Source organism: Fundulus heteroclitus, chromosome 23 (genome assembly GCF_011125445.2).
Source record: "Fundulus heteroclitus isolate FHET01 chromosome 23, MU-UCD_Fhet_4.1, whole genome shotgun sequence".
Lineage (NCBI taxonomy): Eukaryota > Metazoa > Chordata > Actinopteri > Cyprinodontiformes > Fundulidae > Fundulus > Fundulus heteroclitus.
In genome coordinates this window covers 15,513,463-15,528,127 of record NC_046383.1, presented here as the reverse complement: position 1 = coordinate 15,528,127, position 14,665 = coordinate 15,513,463, and the positions used below count along the sequence as shown (strand labels likewise).

General features: G+C 48.2%; 3 protein-coding genes and 1 long non-coding RNA gene across 9 annotated transcripts in view; 2 read left to right on the top strand and 2 right to left on the bottom strand.

Moving 5' to 3' along the window:
* The window catches only part of nfkb1 (nuclear factor of kappa light polypeptide gene enhancer in B-cells 1), a 35,188-nt gene extending 33,061 nt beyond the window's left edge, over positions 1-2,127 (top strand). For all 3 annotated transcript variants that reach the window (XM_012858274.3, XM_021314018.2, XM_021314019.2), the window contains one exon: positions 808-2,127. In XM_012858274.3, coding sequence (XP_012713728.2) covers positions 808-1,023 — 216 coding nt within the window. In that variant the 3' untranslated portion in view covers positions 1,024-2,127. The remainder of the gene's footprint in view (positions 1-807) is intronic.
* A 102-nt stretch (positions 2,128-2,229) lies between these two features.
* Positions 2,230-7,727, bottom strand: LOC105922383 (ubiquitin-conjugating enzyme E2 2). Of its 4 annotated transcripts, none has more exons than XM_012858275.3 (7): positions 7,395-7,721; positions 5,238-5,301; positions 5,132-5,163; positions 4,342-4,419; positions 4,152-4,257; positions 3,658-3,751; positions 2,230-2,700 (listed from the first exon to the last, which is right to left on the bottom strand). In XM_012858275.3, the coding sequence occupies exons 1-7, from the start codon at positions 7,416-7,418 to the stop codon at positions 2,655-2,657; spliced, it is 444 nt and encodes a 147-aa protein (XP_012713729.1). In that variant the 5' UTR covers positions 7,419-7,721; the 3' UTR covers positions 2,230-2,654. The 4 variants fall into 4 exon arrangements, with proteins under 4 accessions (XP_012713729.1, XP_021169695.1, XP_035982837.1 ...); XM_021314020.2 differs by lacking the exon at positions 7,395-7,721 and adding an exon at positions 5,535-5,944; XM_036126944.1 differs by having other exon boundaries at positions 4,152-4,419; positions 7,395-7,727.
* On the top strand, positions 6,602-9,639 carry LOC118557289. The gene is made up of 2 exons (XR_004927775.1): positions 6,602-6,826; positions 8,890-9,639. It is a non-coding gene; the product is annotated as an uncharacterized LOC118557289 (long non-coding RNA).
* LOC110368214 (probable pancreatic secretory proteinase inhibitor) lies at positions 9,575-12,872 on the bottom strand. Its single transcript, XM_036126946.1, has 4 exons — positions 12,667-12,872; positions 12,509-12,537; positions 11,131-11,243; positions 9,575-9,749 (listed from the first exon to the last, which is right to left on the bottom strand). The coding sequence occupies exons 1-4, from the start codon at positions 12,716-12,718 to the stop codon at positions 9,704-9,706; spliced, it is 240 nt and encodes a 79-aa protein (XP_035982839.1). The 5' UTR covers positions 12,719-12,872; the 3' UTR covers positions 9,575-9,703.
* Positions 12,873-14,665: the final 1,793 nt, after the last annotated feature.

The following is a 14,665-nucleotide window of genomic DNA, read 5'->3' as shown; positions in this document are numbered from 1 at the left end:
GCGACAACTAAGAGCTGCTTTAGCTCATGGTGGAGGAGCGATGAGCCCTGACAAACATGGCTGCCGTTAACTGCAACGTTAAAAACACCTAAAAAAAAACACTTCAAAAAAACTAAAAACATTTAAAAACACGTAAAAACAGAAACATTTTTAAAAAACAGAAACATTTAAAAACACATAAAAATGGAAACATTAAAAAAAAAAAAATCAAAACACTTAAAAAAACACTTAAAAACATTAAAAAAGTTGACATTTGTTCATCCAGTATGAGGCAACCAGCGCCCCCTACAGGCCACATGTGCAGCAGCTCCTCAGAAAAAGTTCTTCTAATTAATTATCTCCAGATGAAGGCAGCAGTGAGACGATGGCCGGTTCTGATGCCAGATTGGATCAGAACCGGCCCGCCGCCTTCTGCACTCCACTGAATATTAATAATTCCAGACCTGGAGACGCAGCTGGGCTGGGGGGAACCGTGGGTCCGGTGACGGCCCATCCGGTCCCACATCGGGTTCTGCCGCGTGGTTCCGGAGAAAAATGAGGTTCTGATCCACATGGAATCAGAACCTCATTTACCTCCAGAACCGCAGGTCATTCAGAGGAAAATCTAGATTCTGGATCATATGTGGTTGGATCAGGACGTTTGGAGCGGTTCTGTTCCGTCACGGTCGAGTTCTGCTGGTTCTGCTGGTTCTTTTTCCTGACTGAAGTCTTATTGGGAAGGATTGTATCTGGACCTGAATCGGACCCGTTTGTTCTGTGAACCGGGCCTGTCTGAGTGAACCCATCTATGTTCTCTTTGTTCTGCAGGTTTCTGGCGGAACCGTCTCGGACCTGCTGGCTGCTCTCCGGTCAGTCGGGGAGTGCAAGGCTCTGAGCGTCCTGGAGGAGGCGCTGTGCCAGAACCAGAACCAGAACCAGGACGGCGAGCCGGCAGCTCTGCACCCTCCGGTTCAGAACCTGAAGGCGGACGCTGGGATGGACAGCGGGGTCTGCGACAGCGGAGTGGAGCTCTCCACAGCGTAACCGGACCGGCTGCAGGTCCAGAACCTCAGCGTGACCCGGCAAGGCTTCAAGTTTCTCATCCGACATTTTTAAAGAACCGTTGACCCGAACGGACCGCCGAACAGAACCTCGCTGCTGCGGCTCCGCTTCCTGTTTCCAGACTGAGCTCAGACATGAAGACCAGAACCCACTCGGTGCTGAAGAAGCCGAGGCCCAGCGGCGCCACAAACCCGGACCCGACCCAAATGGTTCTAAGTGTAGCAGATCCATCAGCGGGGGAATGTGTTCTGAGCAGATCATGGATCTGTTGAGGACCCACTCCGACCCAAACGTCAGAACCTTTGCTCCTCCTGGGCCACACCATTGTTCAGAACCATGAGATGAGCAGCACCTGGAGAACATCTGGAGAACATCTGGAGTCACAGCAGATCCAGTCAGCTTGTTTCAGGGGATGAAAACGATCAGAACATTTTGGACTTAGGAAATACCGGAGGGTCCGGATTCCAACCCGGACCTGCTAGCTGCACGGTACCGGTGTTAACGAAGGAGCGAGGTGGAACCGGACCGACCAGGACGGTTCTCCCGTCTTTCCATCTGATCAAAGTTCTGGTCTCAGGTCCAGGAGGTGAATTCTGCTCGGTACCACTAGACGTTCCCGGACCGGTCCGATCTCCTCTTGACCCGGAACCAGCCGGTTCTGGATCTCTGGCCTTTGTTCCGGGTGTTCTGACTCCAGAATGTTCTGCTGGGAATTTCCTCTGAACTAAACTGTGAAGATCTCCGCTGTGACTCCAGATGCATGGAGCTGGTAGAACCAGAACCAGAACCAGAACCTGGACCTTCTGTCTCTTTTGATTTCTGATTCGCTTCATTTTAGGTTTTTGTCTGATAAAACTTCGTTTCTGCCCTCTTTGTTTCTTTATCAGCTAAAATCAGACGTTTGCCGCCTCCCTGGATAATCAGGAAACAAGGGATTGTGGGAAATGTAGTCCAGAGGTGTTGGGACTCCGTCTCCGTATATTTATGTCCTGCCTGCTCTGTACAGTTCACCTTCATCATCATCATCATCATCATCTAACTGGTTGTTCATTTTTTTTTTAAATAAAGTTGTTTTTCATATTTTCAGACTGATTTTTGTTGTTTTTCCCTCTAATGTCACAATAAACCAGACGGATCCGAACCCGTCTGGTTCTGGATCAGCGGAACCGGGAATGAAACCAGGACACGTTTCTGTTTGTTGATCTTTATTGAGAAAAACCGTCACAGAGCGATTAGTGGGTCGACCAGCGCCGCGGCGGCACCGGGTCGCCTTCCAGTGCAGAACCAGGAGAACGGGTCGGATGATGGAGAAACTAACGGCTCTCGTCTAAAAACGCCAAAAGCAAAGAGGCTACGAACGGAAACGGCTTTTCTCCGTTAAAACGTGGACACAGAGTTCTGAGCGGCACAGGAACCAATCACTGACATGCATGAGGGAGCGGGCGGGTTCTGCTCGGCCCGGTTCTGCTCGGCCCGGTCACCGGCCGCTCGTGTCTCCAGCAGACACACGGACAGACGGGGAGGAACAGCATCACGCTTCAGGAGGGGACGAACGGGAACGTGAGCGAGCTGCAGGTACAGGTGGGCGGGAGGGAGGGGGCGGGGCCAGCCGGTCACATGGCGTATTTCTGGGTCCAGTCCTGAGCGGTCTTGTTGTACCTGCAGGAGAGGAGACAGCGTCAGAACCTTTCTGACCCACGGGTCGGTTCTGAGGAGGTTCACACCGTCCGAGCAGGGAAAGGCGAACGGCTTCAGAGCAGAACTGCTGGTCCAGGTTCTACTGCCTGGTTCTGCTAGCTGGTTCTGAACCAGTTCTGCTAGCTGGTTCTGCTAGCTGGTTCTGAGCTGCTCTGCTGGTTCTGAGCTGCTCTGCTGGTTCGGTTCTGCTAGCTGGTTCTGAGCTGCTAGCTGGTTCTGCTAGCTGCTAGCTGGTTCTGAGCTGCTCTGCTGGTCCAGTTCTGCTAGCTGGTTCTAAGCCGGTTCTGCTAGCTGGTTCTAAGCCGGTTCTGCTGGTCCGGATCTGCTAGCTGGTTCTAAGCCAGTTCTGCTAGCTGGTTCTAAGCCGGTTCTGCTAGCTGGTTCTAAGCCGGTTCTGCTGGTCCGGTTCTGCTAGCTGTTTCTGAGCTGCTCTGCTGGTCCGGTTCTGCTAGCTGGTTCTAAGCCAGTTCTGCTGGTCCGGTTCTGCTAGCTGGTTCTAAGCCGGTTCTGCTGGTCCGGTTCTGCTAGCTGGTTCTAAGCGGGTTCTGCTGCTGTCTGGACTTCAGCTCCATCTGATTCTATTTAAACTCCAGAACTCCAGCTGGTCAGAACCAGACTTCACTGGAGAAAAGGTTCCCCCAGTTCCCTGTGGTCCAGTCCTGGTTCTTTCAGAACCTCTGTTCAGCTACAGCCCAGAACCAAAGGTCCAGAACCACTCAGACCCGCCTGGTGCCGGTCCGCAGTAAGCTCTGCCCCGGCGGCGCCACGCTGCCGTCCTTCAGGGCTCTTTAGCCCCTCCTGGACTTCACAGAACCCCCTGGTTCTGGCTAACCCCCCCCAGCGGTGCTGCAGCAGAACTGAACCATCAACCTGCAGAAGTTCTGGTTCTGAAGCGGTTCGGGTCGTGGCTCAACTCACCTGACGGGGTCTGTTTTGTAGATGCGGGCGATCTCTGGCACTAACGGGTCGTCGGGGTTCGGGTCACATAGCAGAGAACAAATGGACAAAAGGACTGCAGAGAGAAGACAGAGACCGGGTCACAGAACCTCAGAACCCTTCGGATCAGAACCGAGTCCAACATCACAGGACCGACCGAGTCTAGAACCTGCGGTTAACAGCGCCACCTGCTGCTCAAAACCCAGCACTGACTATAAAAAGCAAAGCGGATCAAGTCCAGAACTTTTCTGGGACGTCTGGTAGTTCTGGACACATCTCTGGGTTCCAGAACCGCCCAGAACCTCCTAGAACCTCCCGTCTTTATCTGCCACGACGTTCACCGGATCAGCATGCTTTTTAAATTAAATACTGGCGCTAATCATGAAGGCAGGATTTTTTCTCGGTTACTAAAACCCAAACCGTGCAGAACCCGTCTAGAACTCTGGGTCGAACCCGGCGCCGTTCGGGTCGGTTACCTTTAGAGATGGTTAAGGCTGGAGACCACTGCGAGCGTAAAATGTCCAGACAGATGCTGCCGTTACTGTTTATATTTGGGTGATAAATTCTGGTTGTGAAGGCGACCTGCAGACAGAAGCAGAGCAAACGGATCAGAACCACCGGACCGGACCGGGCCGGCAGGCGGACGGGAGGCGCCGGTCCACTCACCTTGGGGGGCTTGAAGGGATAATCGGTGGGGAAATGGATGGTGAGGAAAAACACGCCGCCCTGATACGGACTGTCGGGCTGCAACAGAACCAGGAGGATTCTGGTTAGAATGTTCCGGGTCGGTCCAACAGAACCAGGAGGATTCTGGTTAGAGATTGTTCCGGGTCGGTCCAACAACAGAACCAGGAGGATTCTGGTTAGATTGTTCCGGGTCGGTCCAACAACAGAACCTGCAGAGGTTCTCACACCCCAGAACTTTCCCACGTTCCGTCCCGTTCCAACTGCAGACCGACCAGAACCAAGTAGAACATCTGAAGAGGAAGGAGGAGGAAAGCCTGGATCCCAGGGTTCTGACCCGGCAGAACCTCCATTTCTTCTGGGTTTTTGTCCACCAGACGGAGAACATCTGGAACATCAGGTCTGGACTTTGACTAGGCCGCTCTAACCTGAACCTGCTCGGATCTAAGCCCAGAATCCCTCAGAGGTTCTGCTGCCTCTAGCGGGATGGTTCTGATCCTGTTCAGGGTTTTGGGTTCTGGCAGTCAGGCCCAAACTCTGGTTCCGACAGAGTCCAAGACCCGCTGCACTATTCAGAACACTTTAATTTTCCTCTCCTGTCCCGGTTCTGGTCCGGCCCGGGTCCGTCTGCGGCTGGAACGGGACGAGAGGTGTGAATACAGCCTGGACCCGATCCGACCCGGATCAGTCGGAACCGGACGTTTCTGCCTCTGATTGTGTTGGATGCATGTGGTGTGGTTCTGGTGTGGTTCTGGTGCGGGTCGGTACTTACTGGACCCATTATGGTGGCCTGCCAATGAAACACTGCAAAGACAACAGAGGAGAGTTAGTGCAGCTTCTGGACCAGAGGGCGAACAGAACCAAACGGGTCGGCTTACTGTCTTCCCCAACCGGGCCGGCCGAGCACTGAGCCGGGGGATCTCTGGAGAGGTCCGTTAGTTCCTGCGGGAAACAGAACCGGAGGTCAGCGGGTCCGTCTGCAGACTGAACGAGCCGAACCAGAACCAGAACAGAAACGTTTTCTCCCAGAACCCGGCCGGAACCCGACAGGTTGGACCCGTGTTCACCTGAGCCCAGAACATCAGGTAGAACCTCCCAGACTAATTATTGGCGTTCTGACCCGGACCTCGGTTCTGGTCCGGGTCTTTCTGCTTGATGGCAGGAAGGAAACCTACATTGCTCCAGAAGTTCTGGACGTTCTGCTCCAGCTACGCTCATCCATGGTACCGAGACGCGGATCAGGACCGACAGAACCAGGTCCAACAGAACCAGGACCAGAACACAAGCAGCTTTGTCTGCAGGGTGGATGGACCCGGAGGTCCGGCTGGAAGTTCTCCTCCCGTCAGAACTTTAGGAACCGGGTCGGGTCGGCAGCAGCGGAGGCTATTTTTAGCGCGGACCGGAGGGGCCGGGCCGGGTCGGGTCGGGTCGGGCCGGGTAGCGGTGCCGGACACTTATAGAACAGGGAGTTGGGTTTCCAGCCTGAAGCTAAACGGGCCTCGGCGGCGCTGGTATGTGACACACCGGATCAGAACACGCGGCTCGGCTTTCAGGTCCGACTGGGCTTAGGAGGCCGAGCCGGGCTTTACCAGAATTTTCTGACCGATTCGTCCAGAACCCCCTGCTCCACTGAGGCCGGGCCACAGGTTCTCCGGTCCTACTGGACCACCCTGAGGCGTCGGTGGGACGTCCCTGAAAAGCCCGGAACCTGTGAAATGGACCTGGTGCTCTGATCCGTGTTTCAGAACCACGGGTCCGGGTCCAGATGGAGCGACGGGCTCGTTCTGCAGAGGACGCTCCGCTTCCTCTCCTGAATCGGGTCTCAGCTTGATGAAGCCAACAGAACCAAGACCCGGCGGTTCCTCCTCTTCATGGTTCCGCCATCAGAACCCCACAAACAGGAACGCAGTGACTGCTTTAGTGACTCCAGAACCAGAACCAGAACCAGGTGGTCAGAAACTCAGGATGTCATTTATGTAAGACGGACACCTGAGCGTCTGGATCCTCAGCGGACCACAGCTGGACGTTTGGACCGGAACCAGAACTCAAAATGAACGGCAGGGTCTGCAGCTGGTTCTGTTAGGAGCTTCTGGGTCGCTAGGGTTCTGGGTTTGTCCCGGGCTTTTACTGGGTCGGGTTAGTTTCTGCTAACCTGTAACACCTGCAGAGAAACCGGCCTGTGATTGGTCCATAAATCCTAACAAGTGAAAGTGGGCGGATCTACAGAACCGAACCGGGCCGAGATTTAACGCAGAACTTCAAACTGTTGAAACGAAAGCAGTCCACTCCGTTAAAGCGGAACCTTATCAGAACAACAGCTGGGATGGATACGGCTGAACCGAACCCTCCAGACCCCAACACAGAATCTGGACCGGGACTTGCAGAACAAACCCGTGAGACGGGAGAACACGACCCGCAGTAACAACCCAGGGTTTCCCTCCGTCCGGAACCGAACAGACACTCAAAGGTTGGAAGAGCAGGCTAACACCAGAGACTCCGAACCGAACCGAACGGCCGGAAGAACCGGCTAACACCAGCTAACAGTGCTTCGGAAAATGGGCTGAAGTTGGCTTCTGATTCGTAGCTGTTCCGATGGCTTTGATCGGTTCTGGTTCCGTGTAGAAAAACATCCATCTGCTCGGGAGGGAAAAAAAACTAAGAAGGGCAGATTGGACTGGGTTCTGCTTCAAAACGGCGGTGCAGACTAAAGAAACCGGTACCGGGTCATTCTCCGGTACCGGTGATTACCGGACATTCTTCGTACAATTTGTGAACATTCAAAAGGTTCCGTACATGGACTACTTTAGGATCAGGTCCGGTTCTAAAGCCCGAGCTGGGTCCAAACCCATTAGAATGACTTTTGTTGTTTAAACTAAAGCTGATATTATTATTATTATTATTATTATTATTATTATTATTGATCAATACAGGACTGGCCTTTAAAAACGGTGCACTGGCCCTTTAATGACGCTCCGAATCACAGGCCGACTTCGGCGTCGCGTTCTGCGGCTAACGGTGAAGCTAACGCGGGTTACCTTAGAAATCCGCTTTAACGCCATTGTTTCTGTCAGAAGGGACCGGCTGTCGAGGAGGAGGAGGAGGCGGAGGAGGAGGAGGAAGAGGAGGGCAGGCCAGCTAGCTGCCGCTAACTAACTAGCATCTAGGACTCTGCTAGCTCCTGTGAGTCGCTGCACATGCGCCGCTTAGCCTGCACCGGGTTCCCGTTAGATGGGCTCCTGCTTCACCGACCAACCGTCCGTTAGCCCCGAACTCAAACTGAGACCCCACAAACAAACCGGACCGACCCCAGCAGCTCAAAATGTCTTCCGTTACACACACAGCAGCTGTCAGAGCACCGGGACAGGAGGTCTCACTCTGACCGAGATTCTGAACACCAACACCGGGAACAGGATTCAATAACAGAGAGCGAGAGGTCTCACTCTGACTAGGATTCATATGACTCAAAGAGAAACTTCTGAGACTCATTCCACTAGGAGAGGGCTCACTCTGACTGATAAATTATTAGTTTTATTTCTTCCCTTTCTAGCACCATGGGTTGATGGAAAAGTAAAAATAGAAGCAAAGAAACATGGAAATAAAGAAGCTTAGTGAATTAAATAGGACAGGACCCTTAAAGATGCAGTAGGGAGTTTTGAGAAAACCCTAGCTTGGAAATTTTAACCGCACACCTTCCAGAAAAAAAGTCTCCTCAGACAATTTTATTCACCTACAGTGAACCAAAGCTATTTTAGGTTGCTACATTTGGAAAATCTGAACAACACAAAATATGCTGACAGACTCAAAATGAAATCAACACGTAACAATAAACTTTTATTTTTACTGTGCTACTTTCATATTCAGAATCAGCTTAATTGGCTAGATTGAGGCGCCAAACCAGGAAATGGACATCGGTCTCACATGCTCCCAACATATGGAAAACCTAAGATGACAGAGTTAAAAATAAAAGCAGAATTATATAAATGTCCCAATAACTAATTGCAGTTTAAATGTTAAAATGCAGTCTGAAGTCTGGGTGTAGTCATGCAGTCTGAGTCTGAACAGGACCTGTACAGGTCCTGTTCAGACTCATCTATAGGTAAACTAAGTCATCAATTAAAGAAAATCTATAATTTGAAGATAATAGCTTGTATAGATCATAAAGACTATTGGTGGGGAGAGAAGCCCATTAAATTAGATAACCAATCAGAACTGCTGTCTTCTTTAGAATCAGAATCAGAAACACTTTAATAATGCCAGAGGGAAATTATTTGCCCAGATGGATGTTGGATGATTTTATATTTACCATTTTCTCCACAATCCTTTTCCCACTATGGCGGTAGTCGAAGAGTCGAAGATTGACCAATTACAGCAATGTGGGGAACGTATGATTCTGTATTTGTGCTCATGATATTTCTGTCGATTGATTCTGTGCATCTTCACCTTTGTGTCCTGCTCTGACATCATTGTCATTGTCTTTTGTTTTATCATCACCTTCCTCTGCTGCTCCGCCTGCATCACCGGCCTCTCCAGCACCGTCTCCAGGAACAACTCCTCACGTCTCATGTTTGCCTCATTCTGTCTCTGAGGACGCCCAGAAGGCGCCACCTCAGTCTCAACTTCCTGTTTCAAGTTCTCCAAGGCGCTCAAGGAAGCCTTGACCGCCAGAGCTCTGGAGCCTGCACAAACTCTGTTTTTATCTATTTTATGCTTCTATCCCTCCTTCGGAGGTCCAACCGGTTCAGGTTTGACGTTCTGATGTTGTTCTTCCATTCTTCTGGTCTGCCTGCGCTCAGGTTCAACATCAACCCCAACCATGGCGGTAAAAACTTTTAAACGGGGTGATAATTTTCTCATTATCACAAAACAACACGACAGAATGCAGGAACTTCATTTGTTTTTGGTACGACTTACAGTCATAGTGACGTAGATCCGTCTGTGACTTCATGCACATCTTTATATATTAAATTAAACGCAATTTGGTTTTGTCGTATCAACTTACATCTCAAAGTATTTCATAAGACAAGTCAGTGCAGTTTATATTTTAAGTGATGCACATTATTCCAAACCTTCAAGAAGTGACGATGTAAAAATGAAACATTACTCAGAAGAAAAGAATGTCTTTATTCATGAAAAAGATGAATGAAAAAGGTTTACAGAAAAATGAAAACATTACAATGTTTCTAATGCAGTATTTATCAAATAGGAGCACATATGGCTGCATTCACTAGTGTGCATGTTTGAATGCTACATGCTAAAAGCTACATTCAGCAGGAATTCATGTGTGGTGATGACATCAGGAAGCAACAGGATGGCGTCATCAGTAAACGTTGTGATGAAGTCATCTTCAGCACTCCTCATATCTCACAATCCAGATGTCAACATTGTGCGTCCTGAGGAGAAATAACAAACATTTTTATGTCATGTTTTAAGTTGTTCTAAAGGTTTAATTGTCTGTTAGATCTGATTCATTAAAATTAAAATTGTTACCTGAGCATTTTTGCTTTAATATTTTTTTAACCTTTATTTAGTTTATTTTTTGTCTCTACTCAAATTCTGTGAATGTCTGAATGTATTTTTGTTCTATTTTGGACCTCCTGGAGGAGCGCAGACTGGTGACTAACATGTTTGGGCCCATAAACCTGAATGTTACTCAACATTTCTGTTATTTTCCGTTATCTAACCCAACCAGCAGATTCTGAGGTCTGAGTTCTCTCTTCCAACAGACGCTGAGCAGAACTGGGTGGGAACCAGGCAGGTGTGCTGGTACTGAAGCCAGATGTTTTACACAGGAACCAATCAGAGTCTGATTAAAGCTTGTTCCTGTTGGAAGCTGAAGATTGTCCCTCTGATCAGATCTCTGAGCTCAGCATCATCCAGGCTGTCTGAACATCTGGGTTCCTCCTCTCATCACTGGGATCAGAGTCCAAACCAACCAGAATATGTTTTCTGGACCAGTGCGGGGTCTGGAAGGCCCAAAATGAAAGGAGACGTTTACAGTAGCGCCTCCTGGTGGACTGGATGGTTTTTTTTTTAGATCAAATTGGATTTAAAACGGACTGAAACCTTCTCTGATGTCCAACAGGACTCACCTGCAGCCTGGAATTGTGTCGTCTGCATAGTGATGGTAGCTGATGTTGTTTTATTATCTGAGCTAGAGGAGCATGTAGATCTAGAACAGGAGGAACCCAGGATGGAACCTTGGAGAACCCCACATGTGATTATTGTCGTCTCTGATGTAAAGTTACCTGCTGACACTAAAAGTGCTTTAAGTAGGATTTAAACCAGTGGAGAGCTGTAGCAGGAAGTTCTCTCTTTATAGACGTCATGTGAACCTGGAGTTTAGTCTTTCTCCACCTGCGTTCAGCTTTTCCACTCTCCCTTTTTTCACTTCTAACCACGGAGATTATTTCTCACCAGGAACAACCTTCTCTTTAACTGGAGCGATGCAGTCAGTGATGTCTGAAACGTTCTCGTATACCGGCAGCGTTTCTTTGAGATGACTTTAGACCAGCTCTGCCCACCGGACTCAACGATCAAAGCAGAAAAACTCTGGACGCCTGTCTGAATAAGATCAGTCAGTTTTCCATCTCGTATGTGACTTAAATAGTTCTTATTTGGAGAGCTACATATATTTGAATAAGAAAAGCAGCCAGTAAATCACTCAGGATCTCCTGTTCTGTGTCCCACTGACTTGGCTCCATAGAGCCTTTACATTTGCACAGAACAGGGAAGCGAAGACGCTGTTTCTGTGTCATGAGGCGTCGTACTCACAGTCGGTAGATGCACAGCGCGCACTCGTTGGAGTAAGTGACGCCGTCGCTGCCGCACACAGGTAAGTAAATATAAGGACAAGCATCAGTGGGGCTCATCCCCTTACAGTTGGGCTGCAGGGCAGAGCAGTCACACGTTAACAAGCTGACATCAACATCACAGTAACATCCTTTAACATTACGCACCAGCAGCCAAACTATGGACACAGTGTTAGAACTACAGGATTAGGGTTCATGATCCTGGAGGCCCGTGTGGGGCCAAGGTCACACTCAGAGTGCCAGAAGATGAATCTGTTCTTTTAAATGTGCTGACATCTCTCTCACAGGTTTAGGAAGCCAACCTTGTAGTTAAAGCCTGTTTGTTGTGGTTGTTTTTCTTCGTAGCGGCTGCTGGAAGGTTTCACCCGTTCAGAGATTATGTGGCGCTATGAACATCATGGAGGCTTGCAGCCATCGTCGCATTCAGGAAGGAGACGGGTTCTGCTGCGACTCAACCCCAGAACAAAGCTGAAGAGTTTGTGGAGATGCCGCTGAAGCTGGTAGACGCATTATCCTCATCAGCTTGGGCTGAAAGGCCACTCAGAGAAGAAGAAGCCATCACTCCATCAGCCAGATTAAAGTTTTCAATCCCCTCAGCGTCAAAGAGTTTATTTTAGAGCTATATCCTCTGGTCTGATGAATCTAAAGGTGTTTGGATGTAATGACCATGGTTAGATTTGGAGAAAAAAGGAGGCAGCTTGAAGTCTGAGAACATCATCCCAACAGTGACGCACGGAGGAGGCAGCATCACGCTGTGCACCATGTTTGACCCAGATAAACGGCACCAAGAGGAACAATGAGAGCATCTCATGACCTCAGGCAGGACGCTGAAGCTTGGGGCTAACTGGCCCAGAGAAGATGTTTGGGTGGAGCTGAAAAGGCGTGTGTGAGCCAGGAGGCCTAGAAACTGGACCCAGTTCTGCCGGTTCAGTCAGGAGGCGTTGGCCCAAATTCCTCTAAACTGTTGTGAAAATGTTATGGAAGAAACCCCGAACGTTTGACCCAAATCAGACAGGTTAAAGACCGGCTCTACCAAATGCTCAGGAGAAAAACTTCAGAATATAAAGAATGCAATGAAATAAACGTCAGAAAAATATCTTTCCATATTCTGACATTTAGCAAAGAGAAATGGTTTTGGTAAAGTTTAGTCTGATCTAATGTCCTTTTCATACGGTGGATCCAAACATCGGGTTTTATTGTGATGCAGCGACAGGATGGAGGAAACCTGCAGAACGCTTCGCATGGAGATGGAAACATCTCGCTCCAACAATGAAACTGTTTCACATTTCTTCCTCTTATTTATAACAGGATTTAATCTCTGAAAGGTTTTTGTCTCTTACCCTCCAGGGTCTATATCTGTCCTCAGCACCTGAAAAACACATTTGATGGTTTTACACCCTCATTATATGCACCTTGTTTGCTAAATACAGCTTTTTGATTAAAATCACTTCATTTTAGCAAATAGAACATCTTAAACGATTCAGACGATATGATTTACCTGCGCAGAAGAAAAGTGCCAGAAAGATGAGCACAAGAGTCTTCAGAAACATCTTGGATGAAAGTTTATCCTGAAGTGAGCAGCCGTGTCGTCTGCTAAGCTGCTGGTTTATCTGAGCACAGGTCCGGCGCTTTCTGCCTTTTACGAGTGCAGTGTTGTTGTGTGAAACAACGTGAGCCTCTGTTGTTGTGACGGCTGCTGCGCTCTTTTATACGGGACTTAATCTGTGGATCAACATTCTGTCTGCGGTGAAATGTTGCTGACCGAGTGCAAAAATGTGAGAAGATTGATGAGGAGTGACAGAAAGACAAGTCTGGCTGGAACCTGGTCAGAAACATGCCAGAAAGATTCAAAAACATGAAGGATCTTTGTCTTTGTGAGGTTTTATACAGCAACAAATATGTGCAACAGACACAACACTATCTATTTCTGGAAATAATCCAGGCTAAACTAAAGATGAAAACATTTGATATGTTTTTACAGACTTAAGATACTTTTTAAAACAGTCGACTTTTTAGTTGACTGTTTTAAAAATACGGTAAAATTGCAAAATAATAATTTGGATAACTGAGAACGGTGTTTCCACTGCCAGGAAAACCTGAATCCTCCGGTCAATACATAGATCCAGCAGTAATGGATGCTGAATGTTTACTAGAGGTAATGAACAAAACTGTTCCAACTACCAACTGTTCACATTGGACAAAATTTACCCTTTGGCTACAAGAACAAAACTTTTTGTTCTTGAATCGGCATTGAATCAGCATCTTGCTGGTGGTGTTCTATCTACAAGAATATGGAAATCACATTCATTACAATGTGCAACCACTAGGAAATTGGACACAGAGTGTTTTTGAAGCAGTACATGGACAACTGGCTGCGACTTCACTCATGGCTTTTCACAATAGAATTGCTCTAGACATGTTACTGGCAGAAAAAGGAGGAATCTGTGCAATTTTTGGTGAGCGACGTTGTACTCTTATTCCAAACAACACAGCCTCAGACGGCCGTCTCACTGTCGCCCTGGAAGGCCTACGGTCACTGAATGGTAAAATGAAGGAGCATTCCGGCGTGGACACGTCCATGTGGGACTCATGGTTGGATGGTTTTGGAGAATACCGCACCCTTATTTCACCAGTGCTTGTGTCCACAGCTGTGTTTGCCGCCATCTTGACCCTTTGTGGGTGCTGGTGCATCCCATTTCTTCGAGGTTTAACGCAGCAGTTAATAACTACTGCAGTAGCTCCTCCGCAGGAACAGTATCCTCTTTTTGCTCCCAGTGACCATGCAGATGACCAGGAAGAAGAAGACAATTGTAACAGAAAATGTTATTTGTCGACCATGTGTGAACTCACAACCCCTCCAGTGTACGTGGTAATGTTGCTGTTACTTTAAGATCTAGCAGCCGGAAATCGTCGATGAAGTGGCTGTTTAGTGACAATTGTAATAGTATTTTTCATCTGACATTATACACCATAAACAGGGGGGAATGTTGAGATTAATGTTTATACTTCATTAATCGATTTATCTTGTTATGGTGTAGTAATGTAAGCTTCTGATATAATCATATTACTCACATGATAGATTAATCATGTCCCCTGTGATGAAACAGAAGAGACTCTGTTTGTCCCTTCCTGAAACAAGAAGACTCAGCTACAAGATTATGTGCTGACTGAACGTGATTACTCAGCTGTGTATCTTTGTGGACAACTGAGGCTGTAAACTATCTGTTCCCCACCCCTCAGTACAGCCTCAGTCATTGTAACTAGGGACACGCCCCTTTCTTAATAAAATCGAGGAGAACGTTGAGAGCGACAGAGTGGGCAGGAGATTGTAACTGTGCGGTCTTCTTCCTACTCTCCTTGAGAACCAAACCAAACTAATTGCCTTTGTGTCTTTCTTTCCCTGTTTGTATGATGTTCTAGGTGTTTAGACCTGACATTATGTTTTTACAGACTTAAGATACTTTTTAAAACAGTCAACTTTTTAGTTGACTGTTTTA